Below are 14,732 nucleotides of genomic sequence, written 5' to 3' on the forward strand. Positions count from 1 at the left end.
GTCCTTGTTGCTGATTCATTATAGGTTCATAGGTAAGTACTAGGCTTGCTGCCCTCAGGGGCAAATTAAGTGTAGCCAGTTTCCCTTTTTGTGCTCAGAATAATGTATCCCTACAGGGTACAGCTGCATTAAAAAATTCTGTCCTTTTTATTGGACAAGGTTATTAGACCTGTGCCCTGATCACACACAAATACACTGACATCTACAGCCAGTTTAGAACAGCCAATTCATCTACTACATGTCTTTGAAATTGGGAGGAAACCAGAGTACCCAGAGAAAAGCCACATGAACATGGGGGAATATGCAGACTCTAGACAGAATTTACCTCAGCTGAGATTCAAACCAGAGAACCTATTGCTTTCAGGTAATAATGATACCTTCTATGCCTGTACCACCCTGATTTTAGATATGTTACTGCATAATTGTGTGTACTTTGGAATGTTTTTCGCCAGGTAGCCATAGTAAATGAACTCTTCCCTCTAACCTGGCCACAAACCTGTAATACTACTACAAATAATAATGATAACAAAAATAATATCTGTAGAAAACAAAATTGTGAGAAGCAGAATGAAATCTTAAATTTATTTGATAAGCAATGATAATTTTTTCTGCAAAAAGTTGCAGTTTCCTGGCCAGAATCTTAGTAATTAAATTTCTGCAAAGACGGTTTTAGCATCTGCTTCTATAGCTACATGTGGGCAGGTAGCTAGATAACCTCACTATAAAAAATTACAACTACTAAAAGTGTCTTACACTTCCTAAATAATCATTCCACTTGATGCATAGACATGCAAATGTCATTTATGCCATACATTTCTGATGCATCGCATTTAATTCTGCAAGTATTCCTGCTACTTTGTTTCATGGTTTTTATTGTATCTCCTATTATAGTTCAGTTCTCTCTCTCTGTTTTGTAACTTGATTATCTTTTCTCCCTTTGTCCTTAATAAACAAAGTTATCAGTTAAATAATTAGTCCTCTTTTATTCATATTTCCCTTAACTAGATTTGTGAATTGCTGATAATGTTTCACTAAAGTTATGCAATAAAAAAATGAATAGGGAAATTGCCTTTGGAATGCAATCCTATTTAGTCTCCTGGAATTTCAGAAAAAATTACTTTTTGTGAATATCCCCACATGTTTATATATGTATAACAATCTGGATTTGGTTACAATATACTGGTTTCTATTGGCTTGAAGCAAGTTACAATTTTGTGGGTTACCACCATCTATATGAATGAAGGTTTCCATTATTCTCCCCTAATTTTAGCAGTATTTAAATTATTTTGTAAGTCTCTGTATGCATGTTTTAGTTTCAATTACTTATTTGCAAATCTGCAAATATATATATATATATATATATATATATATATATATATATATATATATATATATATACAGAAAACACCCTGCAAAAGCCCTGTAAAGAACATCATGCAAAAAAGTCCTGCTATTAAACCAACAGCAAAACATCAACAATAAAGTTAAACTCATTACTGACCACTTCTCTCTCAGTTTTTTTATATCTAAGGAAAATGATATAAGACAACTTTGAAACTTAATTCCATACTGCATGAATGCAATTGGAGAAATTGAACCTGTCATCCTGGAACATCACATTAACTGCCAGGAAAATCACTGTTTGTAAGTCTTTCTGTGGTATACAAATCACTTGTTTTTAGCGAATATTTGGAATCCATTATATTAAGAACAAAGCTTTAACCCCCATTTTCTATTGTAAGTAGACAGGACACCTGCCTAGAAAAACAACTTGATTAATCTGGTACTAAGATCTCAGTTTCTGAATATTCTTCTGAGATAACTAATTTATTAAATTCTAGTATCTTGTATCCAAACAGTCTCTCTTTAAACTGGACAGATGACAACAGTTACATCAGTGCAATAATGTTTGATTACTGGCTTCAGTGGCTACTGTCACCTGTATATCCGGGGTGGGGTGTGGTCCTGCCTTGCCACTATGATAGTACCTAAAGGATGAGCCTGCTGCACATGAGCTGCTCTGGGTGGGGGTCAGCTGGTGGGTAAAGGATCCCATGCTACCACTGTCAACAGATAGAGTGGAGCTTTTGTTAGTGACTGCAGAATTAGGAACTCTAAGAAGAAGTAGTAGGTGTCCTTCAGTCCTAGTAGACTAGCCCACTCCTAACTACCTGACTCTTTCCTCTCCAAAGAATGAAAGGTCTGAAATGACACTCCAGCAAGGGAATGAATGTGTCATAGGGTTCCCACACACACCAGAGAGTACCTGGCTCTTGCTACCAAGAGACAAACAAACATGCCAGTACAATGAGGCAAGGGGAGCCAGTGGGCAAGATCCAATTCAGCAAAAAAGAGGGAAAAGTAGTCCTCATTCAGCTTTCCTTGCAGGTTAGAAGTATCCCAAGTTCAAGCTCTTCAAACAAAGAGAAAGAACAGACCTGGTTCATTTTTTTCTGCAGGTTAGTGTTTTCAAATTGAAACATAATAGTTCTTTCTTTTACATTGTAAATTGAACTGCTTCAAATGCACAGAGTTCCATTCCAAAATGAGATAAACTGGCTTTTGATAAGCAATAGGTATGAAAACAGATACGTTCTACTACACTCAGCTTATCATTACTTAAATTAACAGTTATAAATTTCACATATCTTCTTCTTCTTTCAGCTGCTCCCGTTAGGGATCGCCAGAACATATCTAATATTAGTGTATACAATTATTCATATAGTTCTACAATTAAAAAATGTATAATTCTTGACCCCATCTCAAGAATACTGCATGTGTGACATCTGTTGGTTGCATAGTCAATGTTTCTGAACTGTTGTTATTGTGCTCTTTGCCTTCATAAATATCCAGTTGCACTCTCCAGTACATTGTATTGCATATTAGTTGAAAGTGTACTTAAATATTATCGCAACCAGATTTTATTGATCCTAACGGTTGCTTCCCGATGTTTAAATCTAAGTGTTAATGGTGTGATAGTGTCAGACAACATGATTTCTGTCACACTAAGGGTTGTTTTTGGCAGGGTTTTCAGTAAAAAAGTACAAAGTTTATATTGCTGTTTAGGTATGCACTTTAACGCCAGCATGTCATGTAGCTGCAGTAAAGTGCATACGTGCTTCAACTGTCAGGGCTGCTGTCTTACTCACTTTAATTGCTCACACGCACACACACACACACACACACACAGGATGCTTTTACTCTATTTTTGTATTTTTAACGAATGTCAAACATATGCTAAGATGCAACATGCCACAAACTACCAGAAGAAGTGCTTCCACATGCAGTAACATGTTTTCTGTAGTGTTCTTAGTACCTGGAATCAGGAACCCATAGTCAGCTATCAACATCCACCCTCAGTTTTGACAACCATTACTATACGGCAACTTTCACATTGCAATGCTTACTGTCCACTATGTTTACACATTTTGAAACAAGTCTTACTTTAGCAAAAAAGATCATGCCTGCATCTGTGTTTCCCTTCTCTCCTCACGGTATAAATATTCCATTCGACAGTTTGCTTCCTTGACAATTCAAGCATACATCCGTTATGCACGTCAAACAGGAAGAGGATTTTTTAATGATTTTCTGTCTGTGAAGGTCGTGGAGGGGTTTTGGGACAGTAATAATGACTTTTAGCAACACTTTACACTGTTTCATGCAGTTGTCTGTATAGAAGGAAGTGAGATTCGCAACCACGAAAATATGGTTGCAATAATACATAAGTACCGTTGAAAGTTCCATAACTGAATGACTTTGAAATTCTGCAAAGGTCTATATATTCAGCTGTTTGTTTCAATTCTTTTATTGGATTTTGGGTCATGTATGAAGAAAGACATTTCATTGTCTTGCATCTCTCCATCCATGATTTTGAATCTTTGCTGACTCCTACAGTGACCCTGTGAACCACCACCATCACCCATAGAGTTTGCTAGGCAAGATAATGAGAATGGGCGAGGCCTTTCTTTTGCATCTATCTCTCTCTATTGCTCTCGTTTTGTCTTTCTCCCTCTCACACACACCTAGAGGATGGCAGTTTACCAACTACATGTGCCACCCCATCTTTATGCATGTGACCACTTTTTTATTTGAAAAGAAAAGAAAAGTGCATTTTGCAACCTTTAAAAAATACAAGTTTAAAAGATTGCTTCTGAATGGGGAAGACAAAATGTACTGAACCATGTTTACAGTAGGAGGTGGTTATGTCATTTTGGGTTCAAACAATAATTATGATTAGCATAGGTAGGTAATTGTAAATTAGTTGTGTAATTTCCAAACTGTTAAATTGACAGTCTGGCAAAAAAAAAACAAAAAACAAAACATAAAGATGAGTGTGAACACTTTTTTAATGCAAGAACAAGAGGTCATTTTGTGCCTTTAGACATTATCTTTAAATATGCAACAGTATAAGGCATGCTATAACTATATGAATATTTTAGTACCGACACCCTTGCTCATAAATGTTTTCCACATACTCTACAAATATATACTTGAAACAAATTCAGCCTGATAAAAAAAACAATATGACAAAAAAGACAAGTTACATATATGTTGGAGAATACAAAACACACTTGATCACATATTATTTATTCAGTCTGAGCAAATACAAAAAAAAGGTAAATAAAAAATAAAAATAAAATATACATAAATAAATAATTAACTTCCATTTAGTTTTATATCATTGTTTTACTCCTTATAAAAACAGACCACCCTCAGACACGGCAGTGTTCTCCATTCAGCTCCGGAAGTGATTCAACGGTTATTGCCGAACCTGTGCATGGTAGCTGTGACGTTTTTGTTCATGTTTTGTTGGTGAATCATTTACTTCAGTTGAAGTTTTTAAAAATAACTTTATTTTGGTCAATGGGACTCAACAGACAATAACAGTTCATCCCTATTGTTAGTCCAGAATCTTTGAACTTGAAAAGAAATTAGTCAAATTGTGATTATTAGAGTATGATATTTTTATCTGTAGACTTATGTAGAACATAAACAAGTTCTGTTGGGACTCAGTTGTTATTGTTTTCCCAACGGTATTTCCGTTTCTGACTGGATTTTCAAAGAGTTGGCTTGTTTATGCAATTATATGGGAGTCGAAGTATTAAAATTGTTAATTAAACACAATAAAGAAAGAGTGGAGACTTTAAAGACAGAAATAATGGAACTAAATAGTTCTATATTAAATGATTGTGATTTTTGTTCTAACAAGTCATTGTATGATAATATTGGTCCCGAACTGCAGACACATAACTACCTTAATTCATAGGAAACATAACAAGTTAGCTTGTGACTCTGCAGCTTATCGTAGTAATCAATCGTATTTACATAAGGGAAACAACAGTAATTCTGTATTCCAGTTTGTTGGAGATAATCAAATTGACAATGGTGGTAACAAGGGTCTATATTATATGTCCGAAGATTTCTAACTTCGAACACCATATGATTGACACCATATGGTCAAAGTTAGAAAACTTCGAACATTAAAAAAAATAAAATAAAAAAAAAAAAATGAAAGTAATGGGTTAAAGTAGAGGGGGGCAAGCCCCCTTGCACCCCTCTCACCCCCCACTCTTTAAATATACCAAGTCTGAGACCACACTATACAGTGCGGTAAAGGGAAATTTCTCTTTACCACACTGTAGTGCGATCTCAGAGTTGGTATATTTAAAGAGCGGGGGTGGGGGGTGCAGGGGGGCTTGCCCCCTCTACTTTAACCCATTACTTTCATTTTTTTATTTTTTATTTTATTTTTTTAAATGTTCGAAGTTATCTAACTTCGACCATATGGTGTTGATCATATGATGTTTGAAGTAAGAAATCTTCGGGCATATAATATAGACCCTGGTAACAATGTTGTTTCTTCTGACACCACTGTTAGCCATAACAGCAAGGGAAATGTTAATGTTGATAGAGAGATCAGAAATAATTCTGTTGGTGAGGTCATTGTGACAAGAGGTCCTTCTTCTTCTTTCAGTTGAGACCCCTGCTGTAGAACAATGCAGGGGGGAAAGGGAGAGGGAAGGGGAACTAAGGACTGAAGAAAAAGGGAAAGAGTCACAAGAAATAGTTCTTATGAATAGGGTATATAATCTGAGTAATTTACAACTTACTATTAACCAAATTAATGTTTTGGAGAAGGGATTTTCTTTTTGTGGCTTCAGTTAGAGCACCTATTATAGAAACCATGATCAATCTTAAATTTTATATTAGAAATTTGATTCTGAAGTATGCATTCAATGGTATTGAGCATATTATGGATTTAACTTGTAGAAATGCAAGTTGCGTTAACCCCAAGCTAATGTCTACTTTAGGTGTTTTCTCTGACTTATGTGAAAAGGACTTGTGGAGTCTATGTGATAAGAAAAAGACTTGCGGAGTCTATGTGATAAGAAAAAGAAAAATACATTTTACACTTCAAGTCAGAGTGAAGTTGATGCCCTTAATTCCTTTAGGAAGTGCAAAGAATATTGATTTATGAAAGCTGACAAGGGGAATGGAATGGCCATTATGAGTGTTTCTGATTACAAGGCATCTATGTGTAAACTGTAAGATGATAAAAATTGTTATCATATAGTTAGTAAAGATTTTATGGAAAAAAGCTTTGCCGAATCAGACAACTTTTTGATGGATTTATTAAATCAGAGTTATACTGATTTAGCTACTTTTGAATTTCTCTTTATGGTAGAGCCATTATTAGGCAGTTTGTTTGGAATACCGAAAATCCACAAAGACGTGGAAAATCCACCATTTAGACCAATAATATCTCACAAGAGAGGTAAAGCTGTCACTTTGTCTCATTATTTAGCTTATTAAATCCCCTCACATTACAGACAGAATATTTTTTGAAAGACTCATGGGAATTTTTTAATTTATTGAAAGATTATGTGTTTACTGGTTCTGAAACTATGTTAGTCACAGTAGACATAGTTTCATTATATACTTCTGTTGACCAACAAATAGGTATTAGGTTTATTAAAGATTTTCTGACTTATAATACTAATTGTGGACAAGTCAAGGTAAACACCATTTGTTTGCTTTTGGATCTTGTGTTAAAAAGCATTTTTTTGGTTTCTGACAGAATAATTTATCAACAGAATAGTAGTGTGGTGATGAGTGCCAAGATAGCACCAGCTTTCACCATTTTGGTTTTAAGTTGGTGGGAAGTATTGGTGTTGGCAAAAGTGGTTGTTTCAAATATGTCTCCTTTTATAGGAGATACATAGATGATTTGCTTTTTATTTGGAATGGTTGTAAGGAGAATTTATTGGTGTTCTTGGATGACATTAATTCCAAAAGTGCAGGATTAAAATTTGTTTTAAGTAGTGCTGATACCAAAATAATTTTTTTGGATGTCAGTATTTTTATTGATGCTGTTAACAAAATGTTTTCCAGCACTATTTTTCAGAAAGAAACTTATACAAACATTTTCTACACTTTAAAATTATGCATCCTATGTTTATAAAGATGAATTTGGTTCAGGGATAGATTATCTGTTTAAGTAGATTCATTAGTGATGATGTGTTTGAAGTAGAGACTGAAAAACTAATCACTATGTTTGTCCAAAGAGGGTATCCACTATCAAAAGTTTCAGATGTTAAAGATGAAATTATGAAGGTAAGGTGTACTAGGTTTTCTCCAATTTTAATAAGTGTATTTACCCCTAAAAGCGAACAAAATGGTTCAGATAAAAAGCTAAGAGTTCTGCGTTTCCTCTCCCGATTTGTATTGATTTTATGATATCAAAAAGATTTTGGTCAATAATTGGAAAGTCATCTTAGGGAACAGTGGCTGATGACAGTATTAGGAGACCATCCATCATTCATTTATAAAAGGGTCACTAGTATTAAGTCTATATTGGAATTCGGTGAACCTTTACAAAGTACAGGAGTTGGGGGGTCCAGTGGGATCCTACCCCTGTTATAACTATAAACAGTGTAAATTTATTAATTCTTCTCAAAGTGTTTATTTCAAACACTTAAACAGAACTGTCTACAGTAAAAAAAAGATTTAGTTGTAAGAGTGCCGGTATAGTTTATTTAGCATCTTGTGCAGACTGCAAAAGTTATTATGTAGGGAAAACGAGTAGGGCCTTATATAAGAGGATATATGAGGATCGGTTAGCTTTTAAAAAAAGTAATTTCACTAATGCTTTAGCTAAACATGCCCACAAGTGTAGAAATTATAGAAAATTTGTTTTGGACTTTGGGGATCCTTGGCCCTGTGTGACTGATTATAATACTGCCTTGGAGATTATGGAATTAAAATGGCAAGTGTTTTTAAATGCAGAATGTGCACTTGGCTTAAATTGGACTATAAATGTTAAATGTTTGTTGAAAAATAGGATTATTTATTAATAACAAAAAAGTGTAAAGTTGTAAAGCGGTTTTAGCATTTATTCACATATGTATTTTTTGGAAGTATTTTTAGTATTTTTAATTGAACTTGTTCATTTTTTATTAAATACAATATGATTGGTAGTGAATGCTTATTGATCAGCTGATTAACAGCTTTTTATATATAAGTATGTTACTGTGGTTCTTTGTCATCTGTTCTGAAGTAGTTTGTGTGATTAAATGAATGAAATAACTAAACCTACATTCTGCTGTAGTGTTCTTTGGAGTCTTTTAGCACTTTTCTTTGATTGTTTTACTCCTTATCTTTTGGAGTAGGTCCTACTCCAACAGTATAATCTGTTATGGTACAAGTTATCATGGATGCAAGCTTAAGTGCATGCTTCACCCAATTTCTAAACACAAGAAATCACTGTTGTCTCCAAATCATACTTTACTTACTGTTTATCTACATAACTTAGGTTTAGGTTACATACTTTTGGCCAGATGGGTTTCGTTAACAGTGACTTTTGTAGCTTAACTAAAGATGTTCCATTCTGTTCCAAATCCTTAGTAATACTCAAAATCAGTATCTCACTGTTAATGCTAAATGTACTTAGTTTAAAAAATAATAAACAAAGCAGTGTACCTGTACACCATCATGTGCAAAGAATGTTTTAGCATCTGCTTCTGTAGCTAGCTGTAGGCAAGTTGCTTTGCTCCAGTATTTGGTCTTCCTTACCAGCAAAGCAAAGGCACGTTCTTCACTGTTTGTGTAGCACTCACTGAACAATTCTAAAGAAGACAGACAACAGATATTACACTTTTGATATAGTTATAATGAAATATGTAATCACTTTCATAACCAATATATTTACTTGAAATACAATTATTTATTGAAACCAAGCATTAACAGAGGGATGATACTCACCATTAGTGACATTTTGCACAGATGCTTTGCTGTTTCTCAAAGGGCTTAAAAACTTATTTTTTCTGTGGTGGTCATAGCCCCCTAAACTCCATAAAAGTGGAGGTGGTCTGTACCAGTTTGTATTCTAACCATAAATTACTGCATCATAGGGAGAAAATTTTATCATTGAGTCAGATTTGGCTTTGGGATGCTCATGCTGGGATAAATGAATTGTGCTTCTCCAAGCTTGCCATTGTATAATTCAATAGATACTTCTGCATTCACCACAGAATGTAAAATGGCTAGGAAATAAAGCAGACCTTTTAATTTATCCTCATACTAATAGAGCCATACATTTCAAAATGTATAACATTTTAACATTTTCATAAATGCTGCTTTATGTAAGTGCAGTGATTTAGGACAAATAGAATTTTGTAAACATATGTAATCAGAGTGAATTCAATAACCTAGTGATAGAATACAAGCTGTATGGAGCTAACATTAAAAGAGAAAGAGCAGGAGAAAATGTTGTGAGTGACTGTAGTGTTAGGGATAAAGACAGGCTCATAGGTTCTTAATAAGCTTACAACCAACGACACCTCCAGGAACCTCATCAATATGACCCAGTACTGGTCAGAGATTAGTAGTTTCCTCCAATGAGTATACTGTCCCCGCAAAACCCATGAGAAAATTTATTATCATCCATCTAGTCATCCAGAACTGGACTTAAAGGTTGTCCAGGACGTACTCTGCTTGCTATCTATGGGAGAATATTCCAGAAATGGGGATTACGTTGGGTTAGGTATGTGTTGTGCCAACTAATCTCCTTAATATGGCAGTATACAATTAGGTATCTGGAGCAGTGATTGCTTTTCCACTGGTTCTGTTTAGGTAAAGGAATACTTCAAAGAGTGCAGGGCCATTCATTGTATAAAAGGCTAGACAAAGATTACCTGTTATGAGCCTGTACAAGACTAAACAGAGGTATAAGACATAAAAAAGCCAAAAGACTGGTTCTGGTTACTGCAGAAGACACTTTAATTAAACAATTTTCTAACAGAACACAAGCTTTCACATCCAGAACTTCATCAGGTTAAAGTTTTTTAGCCATTTCAAGTCTTATATATACAGACCTCAGATGAAAAAGATAGATTTGAAAAATACATCCTAAACAAGGATGGGTGTAGGAGAGGCCTTGGGACATCCTGGATAGCAAAAGACTACAGGGAAAAGCTGAAAGAGTTAATACTATTCCCCTTCAAAGCAGGGTAAAGAGGTAATATGATATAAGCCTCAGAAATAATCAAGTGGGGGTGTGAGGATACAAATCTAAAGGAGAAAGAAGAAAAGCAGGAGTGAATCAAAATTTCAGACAGAGGGGATTCCTTTCAGTATTTGTAGAAAGAGTCATGGTGAAAGACTAAACAGTCAGGCAACAAATAAAACTTTTGGCTAAAGAACTTGAAAACTATCCATAGTATGTGCTTAGCTTATTGTGCGTAACCTTGTCACTTGGCAGTTTGCAACATTTGGACAGAAAGCTTACAGAAGAATTGTTTATTTGGAATAGCTCATAACATGAAAATGGCAGATGATAGTTTTCAGATTCAGGACGAGTATTTTTTTAATATGTCTATTACTGACGTAGGGCAATAATAGAAACAGAGTAGAAATCTGGAATAAAAATATTATAACCAGTATACTGTGTGTATGTGTGTGTGTGTGTGTGTGTGTGTGCTCACATGTGTACATGTTTAGTATGGTGTAACTTTGGCAACTTTTAGAGTTTTGTCTATGGATTTACAGTGTATATATTTTATCAGAGCACCTCTAGAATGTAATAGTGGCCATTTTTCTGATCTAGGCCAAATTTCTTCTCATACGTGAAACAAAATTCTTATCTGCTAGATTAAATTCACTAAATATATTTCTAGATATGTGTGTTTGTTCAGTTTGATGAACACTTATCTGTAGTTTTGTCATCTTTCCACGTTTTGGCCAGAATTTATAGTGTATCTGTTGATTTTATGGATAATTTAGAGTAATCAGTCCACCTACTGCATAGCTTTGAAATGTGTGAGGAAACTGGATTACCCAGAAAAAAAAACATAGACACAGTCTACAGTCTGCAAAGCTGAGAACCAAAAAGGAGAACATTTTGCTGTGAGGTGGCAATGCTTCTCCCTGCCCCACTAAAACATGCTTTTTATATAGTACTGTATTTTTTCCTCCAGTCAGTGGTTTCAGTGAAAAACACTTCCAGAGTTCTTTCCATGGGTTCATAGGTGAATGCTAGGCTATCAGTCTGCAGACTATTATAAGCCTAGCCAATAATTAAAGGACAGACTCAGATCCCATACCTTCTATTTCTAATTTAAAGACCTAAACCATTAGGATTTAGAATGTCTTATTGACAAACTGAACTATTAACCATTAAGTAATGCTTGTTCAGACTCCAACAGAATTATTATTATTTTTGCACCCCAAAGAAAGGTTCCTAGAAGTAGTGTGTCAAAACCATGTGGACAGGATATGAAATCAATACTTGCATTCTTTAATGAAAAGGTTTCAAAAAGAAAGTGATGTTGAAAAATGCAACAGTAATAATTAAAGCAAATTTATGAATGACAGCTTCCATTTTCAAGCCTAGTCCTACACATTCAGAAGTTTTTTTTCATTAAACTTGAACTGTTCCATTTTTACATGGTTGCCAATATGTTTTTTGCTTCACATTGGGATGTCCTGCAATCACATATAACAAAGTGGTACTTACGTATTATCGCAACCAGATTTTGTGACATGGTATACTTTCTTCTCTTTTACTAAAACTACAACAAATAAGTGTAATCGGGAAGGGTGAACTGTTAAAAAGTCTTCTAGGATATTGGTGGTGGGTTTGTAAGACGATTAAGGGTTAAAATTTTAGATTTTGCGGGTAGCGTGCTTTAAATACGTCAAGCGGTGAATTCAGCGAGCAACTCAGTCTTCAGATATTAGTCTCAAGTCTGCACTCCTGCTTTCTGCTGTTGTAAACAACAAATCGGAATGGTAAGTTAACTTCAGTTTTCCACAGCATCTCATCGCTTTTACTTTGAAACAGAAAACAACACTGAAATCCTTCTCGACGGGATAGCGGTGTGTAAGACTGATGTTACCCTACCGTTCAGAGTGCTTTACAGCAGCAGAAAGCAGGACTCCAGACTGGAGGCTAATAATCTGAAGACTGAGCTGCTTGGTCCACCAAACAGAAAATGGAAAAGCCACATTGGTGTTAAACTGATGTCAAAGATACTATTAGGAAAGTACCGTACATTTTGTACACTTTCACAAAAAGTCTTAAGAAGGAGCTTGACTTTCCAGATCCTGTTTAAAACACATAGAGGATCACAGTTGCCCTGAATCTGTGGTCAGTGTAATAGAGCACATGGTTCTACGCGCTGTCTTTAAAGAGAAATGCATGCACGAAGAAATATGTGTCCCTCTCGCAGTTGGCTGCCAAAGTCCGGCTTCCGTTTCTTCTTCCTGCTCATGTTTAACCAGAAAAACCTATCAGTAGGAGTCAACAGACACCTTCTTACTCAAACATTCACTCCTTTCAAGAAAACATTAGGAGTTAGACAGCATTACAAATCTGGTTGTGATAATAGGTAAGTACCAACAAAGTCATAATCAGTTTGTCAGCACTGTGTTCTAGTAGTATGACTTAGGTAGTAGGTGTTTTAGTTAAAGTAAATACTGCATGCATTTATCCATAACCATCAATTTCAAATGCAGCAATTCCATTTATATGCAGTATTCTTACAAAGTATGCCTTGTAGCTGAAAATGAAGTTCACTCATAAAGTAATGGGAATAGCCTCATGCTAGTTTTTATGTTAACATTACATGATTTCTTATTTGCTACTAATATACATTTGACTTGTATTAAAAAGAAACTTTGAAAAATGAAGAGTATTTCAGATTTTCTTACATACCTAAAGCAAATTGCTCATATTTGTTGTCCTTCATACTTCGTGCAGTTTCAGCCTCTTTTTCAAGATGAGCCATTTCTTTAAGAATTTTGCAGGCTGCTAAAGCAGCAGGTACAGCTTCTTGACCCTAAAACAAGTGTTCAGGTGGATAAAAAATATATATATGTTTTCAGACTTTGTGAAACACACGGTTCATTTTAAAATCTAATAAAGTAATTCTGAATATTAAAATCAGACAGAGCTGCTAAAGCAGAATCCAGTAATAGTTTAGAATGTTTTGAAGTGGATTTATATACAAATGAGTTCTAGGGTTACCACCTCTCCCTATTTATTCTGAGCAGCCCCTATTTGGACAGCTGTGTCCTCCAGAAAAAAAGAAAGAACAATGACTAATGTCCTGAAATATTAAAACAAAGTTTTCATAAGATTCCTATTACATCTGTATAAATTATTTTGTACCTGAAGCACCATAATGTCATAGGAAAATCAGAAACAACTCAATTACTAAAACTGCGAGGTTTTATTTTGCCAAAAAAAGTATAGTCCAGATCTGCTTGTGGCAAATGTTAGTCCTATAGGATTTTAAGTTTTCATTAAAAAAAAAAGTCCCTCTTTGGACACTTGAAAAAGTGGCAACCATAATACACACACACACACACACACACACACACACACACACACACACACACACACACACACACACACACACACACACACACACACATTATTAAGAGCTATGGCCAATCATCTCTAGCAAATGTAAGCATTTTTTTTCTTTGTTGTTCATTCTGGCGCAGTTGCTTCTGCTAAATATAGTGTCTGTAGGAAAATGAAGGCAAAGCAATCACTAGTAAGGAGCACTACATAAGACATAACTGATACAGGAAGTTGTGTGGGATAGGCTGTTGATCCTTGCCATTGTGAAGGCTCATACATCCTCCAGGCACATAGTTCTACACTAGGTTATATACTTATGTTGATTGCTGGCTGATCTGTTAAAGTTACTTGTTTATTACTTTTGGTGACTTGTAAGACATTAACCATCACTGCCTTGCTACTTTTTAATATTTTGACTGCACTTTTTACTATTTTATATTGTTTTTATCTGATGGTATACTGATAGAAACTCTTCATCTGCAGTTCTCCTATACATATGTTTTTTTCTCTACTCTTACACTCTATGACTTTGTCCTCATATTGCCACTCTATTTATTCTGTCTGTTGTTAGAATGGCCCCAAATTCCCCTCAACACCCTTTCCCAGTCTTTCTATTCCCTTGTATACAGTGGTGGCTCCAGGTTTCCTTTCTTGCTAGGGCACATCAGGGGCACGGTAGCTTGCTGGTGAGTGCTGTAGGTCATCTGCAGATTATATAAATAAATATCTAAAGTATACATTGCATGGCAATGATTTACACACAACCCATTGTTAAACATTTTTCTAATTTCCCTATATTTCCCTAAGAAAAATAAATTTGCACAGTGGTGCAGCGGTTAACGTTGTCACCTCACAGCAAGAGGTT

At 35.1% G+C, this 14,732-nt stretch overlaps 1 protein-coding gene across 1 annotated transcript in view; it reads right to left on the bottom strand.

Annotated features, from left to right (window-relative positions):
* Positions 1-14,732, bottom strand: part of TRPM5 (transient receptor potential cation channel subfamily M member 5) — a 749,498-nt gene that overhangs the window by 321,695 nt on the left and 413,071 nt on the right. The window contains exons 12-13 of the mRNA XM_044058928.1: positions 13,214-13,337; positions 8,980-9,125 (exon numbers count right to left, since the gene is read on the bottom strand). Of these exons, the coding sequence (XP_043914863.1) occupies positions 8,980-9,125; positions 13,214-13,337 (270 nt within the window). The remainder of the gene's footprint in view (positions 1-8,979; positions 9,126-13,213; positions 13,338-14,732) is intronic.

The sequence above is a fragment of the Protopterus annectens genome, chromosome 17.part0, assembly GCF_019279795.1.
Source record: "Protopterus annectens isolate FY-2018-M chromosome 17.part0, PAN1.0, whole genome shotgun sequence".
NCBI classification, from domain to species: domain Eukaryota; kingdom Metazoa; phylum Chordata; order Ceratodontiformes; family Protopteridae; genus Protopterus; species Protopterus annectens.